This window comes from Nicotiana attenuata, unplaced genomic scaffold (assembly GCF_001879085.1).
Source record: "Nicotiana attenuata strain UT unplaced genomic scaffold, NIATTr2, whole genome shotgun sequence".
NCBI classification, from domain to species: domain Eukaryota; kingdom Viridiplantae; phylum Streptophyta; class Magnoliopsida; order Solanales; family Solanaceae; genus Nicotiana; species Nicotiana attenuata.
Genome location: NW_017675358.1, coordinates 28,744 through 32,468, shown reverse-complemented (window position 1 = coordinate 32,468; position 3,725 = coordinate 28,744). Strand labels below are relative to the sequence as shown.

The 3,725-nt window shown below is 41.9% G+C and overlaps 1 protein-coding gene across 1 annotated transcript in view; it reads left to right on the top strand.

Moving 5' to 3' along the window:
- LOC109219984 overlaps positions 1 to 540 on the top strand; it is a 2,606-nt gene extending 2,066 nt beyond the window's left edge. The window contains exon 2 of the mRNA XM_019384445.1: positions 9 to 540. Within this exon, the coding sequence (XP_019239990.1) occupies positions 9 to 540 (532 nt within the window). The remainder of the gene's footprint in view (positions 1 to 8) is intronic.
- The last annotated feature ends 3,185 nt before the right edge of the window (positions 541 to 3,725 follow it).

Genomic DNA, 3,725 nt, shown 5'->3' with positions numbered 1-3,725 from the left:
GTAAATAGTGATGGCAGTGCTCTAGGAAACCCTGGAAAAATAGGAGCAGGGATCATCATCAGAGACCACAATGGGAATTTCATCCATGCTATTTCTTCCCCCTTGGGAACTGGCACCAACAACCAAGCTGAAGTACAAGCTGCCCATATTGGTCTGTCATGGTGTATAGAACAGGGGTATACCAAGATTCATCTGGAGGCAGACTCTAGCATCCTTATCCATTGGTTAACCAATAACACCACCACTCCATGGAACATGTTCACTTATGTCCAAAAGCTCAAAGACATGTGCAACCTCTGTGAGGAAATTACCTTTACCCATGTCTTCAGAGAAGCCAATTACCCTGCTGACTCCTTATCTAAACTCAGTCACACACTTACCTCCCTTATCCATTACCAACAGCTGGAGAGCCTTCCTTCATCAATCAGAGGTCAGATTCTACAGGACCAAAATGGAACACCTTCTTTCAGACACAAGCTGACCAAAAAGATTCAGCTTCCACCTCACATGTCCCATTTCTACTCCCATGTCCATGACTAGCATCACCTATGTAAAGAAGCAACCCCCTCTAATCCAAATACCACAATCAAATCACACAGCCCCCACCAAAACCATACAGTTTCTAACCATCAACACAAAACACCACAATATTTTCCACCACAATACCAACCCAGCTCCTCTAATAACCAGACCACATCACCAACAAATACCAAGCAGGAACAAGAATAAGGGCAGCAATGTCCAATTTTACTCTAACTGTGTGCTCCTTTTGCAGGTTTTTCTCCTCTGGAAGCTATCCAAGTCCTTAATGTTGGATCAGATTGATATAGAATTCAAAAGAAAAGCACAAAGCCTCATACCATCATCCCAATTCTGTACCATACACCACTGCAGATCACCCAACATAAAGCACAAACACAACCACCCTCCTATGTCTATTATTTCCACCCCTCCTCAACAACTCACAACTCACAAGCACTCAACAGCCACTCTCCCCAGAGATACCAGTTCCTCTTCAATGCCTCTCCAATTGGACATACAGTACTCTACAGGTGAGGCCAGGTCTGCAGAAAAGATTCTGGGGTTCCAATTTCCTCTCCCTCACTTAGCACCTTTGAAGCCCTCCCTGAGACCATGCCATCTACCCTTCCCTTCATCAACCCCATTCTCACACCACCATACATATACACCAGAAAAATCAAGAACTGCAGAACCCAAAAATGCAGAAACCTTCAGCATAATTTCTGTCTGCAGCTATGAATTCTCCAGTTACATAGTTCAAACACCACTCCATAATACCAAACCACAAATCCTCAGTCTTTGTCACTTCCCACTTACATGCATCAACACTCACTTATCAGTTGTTACAATTCCATCTCCTCCCCCTCTCTTCATTTTTCACAAACAAGGGGTCATAATTCCCCCCCTGTCCCCAGACTCATATCCAGCCTCCTGGATTATGAGCCCCCCTTCCCTAACTGGTTATTTCATTTTTGCAGGTACTGGGAGCAAAAGTGTTCAACTGATACACTACCAACCAGTGGTATTAGCATACCAGATGCTCATTCTGTTGGGAGTGTATCAATTGAACATAGTCTCTCCATCTTCCCCCATGTCAAGCTTAAGACCAACCCCTCCATTCACAGCACTTACAAGCTTCAGAAGACCATCAGTTTGCAGTAAAAGCCTCATGAAACTGAAGGAGTTTCAGCAGCATCACACACAGCTGGCCACCAATGCAACTACCTATGCCTCAGAATGGACAGTTGATATAGGAGGTGCCTCATCTCAATGCCCACTCTCTCAAGTCAGAATTCTCATGCAGCAGTCTCATTGTGCATCCTTCTTTCTGACTATTGTCTTCCCTCTTGCCTTCTATTTCTACATTGTCAAAGCAAGATGGAAGATAACCCCCATCATGGAATCCTTTTGCTCACTAGTCCTTCTAGGACATTTCTGCATTTGTTGTAGCAGTTTTTGTAATATATGGAAGAATATCTTCCAACTCCCTAGTTATGTAGATTTAGGACTTCTAATGCAATTGTGTATAGTTGACCTAGGCTTACTTCACTTGTATTTTGTACAACCAATTGTCGATCATGTTTGGATAGGCAATTGGTACATCATAGGTCTAACTTACCATAGTGTTCAGGTGCCATGTGGTTGCCATATGTGGCCAACCAAATGCACTTTCATCTTAATTGTGGAGGTAAGGTTTATGTCCCCCTTCACCTGTATTGTAACCTTGTTGCTATATATGAAAATCAACCCTAGGCTAAATGTCTAGTGGATTTTATAAAAAAAAAAAAAAAACCCTAAACCCTAAACCCTAAACCCTAAAACCTACATAATAGGAATTATGTAGAATTCAATTTTATTTTCGTACATTTGGTAGGATACCATGACATTTTGTTTTCCTTTACTTTGTTGTCTATAAATAAAAAATAACCCTAGGCTATGCCTAGTGGATTTTGCTAAAAAAAAAAAAAAACCCTAAACCCAAAACCCTAAACCCACGTTTTCTCTGCCTTCTCTCTAGAACTAGGCGATTTTTATATTTTAGAGAGAGAAAGCTCGAATTCCGGCAGCCATGGCCACTGTGGCCGGCGGCCAGCCACCAACGATGGCTGGGCTGCCTCCCCAACCCCCACCCACTGTTACCCAACCCCCAGCAACAACAAACAACACTGCGCATCCTTACAATTTGCCTAACGAGAATACTGTACCAATGAATTACGCCAAAGCAGTGCAAAATTCGAACAACACTGCCATGCAAGAACGTGCGTCTACTGTTGAACCAATTACGTTGAGGCGAGCGGCACTGGTTAATGGGCAACCTATGGTGCAATTTACGGAGGCTGAGGTAGATCGAATGAATGTTATAGAAGGCCTCCAATATGCGGTGGTTGGTAAATTTTCGTATGGTTGGCCAGATTTAAATGAGATTCGACGTATAGTACCCATGCAATGTGGAATTAAAGGTGAGTGTAATATTGGCTACTTGCGTGATAGACATGTCCTTATCCGTATGACCTTATGGCAAGACTTTGTTGATTTTACATCAAAAGGTGCTCAATATATTAAAGACAAGCATGGACATGAATATCAGATTAGACCTCTTATTTATGATGTTAAATTTAAAGCTGGAGAGGAGACTCCAATGGCTATGGCTTGGATTTCTTTCCCAGGCTTGTTACCTACTTACTTTGTGAAAGAGTGTCTATTTTCACTTGCATCAGCTGTGGGAAAGCCATTGCACTTAGATATGGCTACTATCAATAAGACTAGACCTAGTTGTGCTAGGGTCAAAGTGTTGGTGGATCTTTTAGCTGATCATCCTAAAAAGGTTAGAATGGACATTGTGAATGAAGCTACAGGGGAAGTTAGAACAGAATGGGTAACTATCAAATATGATATGTTGCCTAAGTATTGCAAAGCATGTAGATTACAAGGGCATGATGACTTTGAATGCTGGAGGCAACATCCTGAATTATCACCTTATGATCAAGGAAAAAATAAGGAAAATAAAGGTAAGGAGCAGACTCAGAAGCAAACTAATCAACCATTGATGATTTTGTCAAGTGGTAGAGTTGTAGGTAATGTGACTTCTAATGTAGAACAATGGAAAGAAGTGAGAGATAATCGAGGGAAGAAAAACAGCACCCAGGAAGCTAATGGAAAGGAAATAGTACCAATAAATCAACCAAACTTCCAGCAGATTCAGG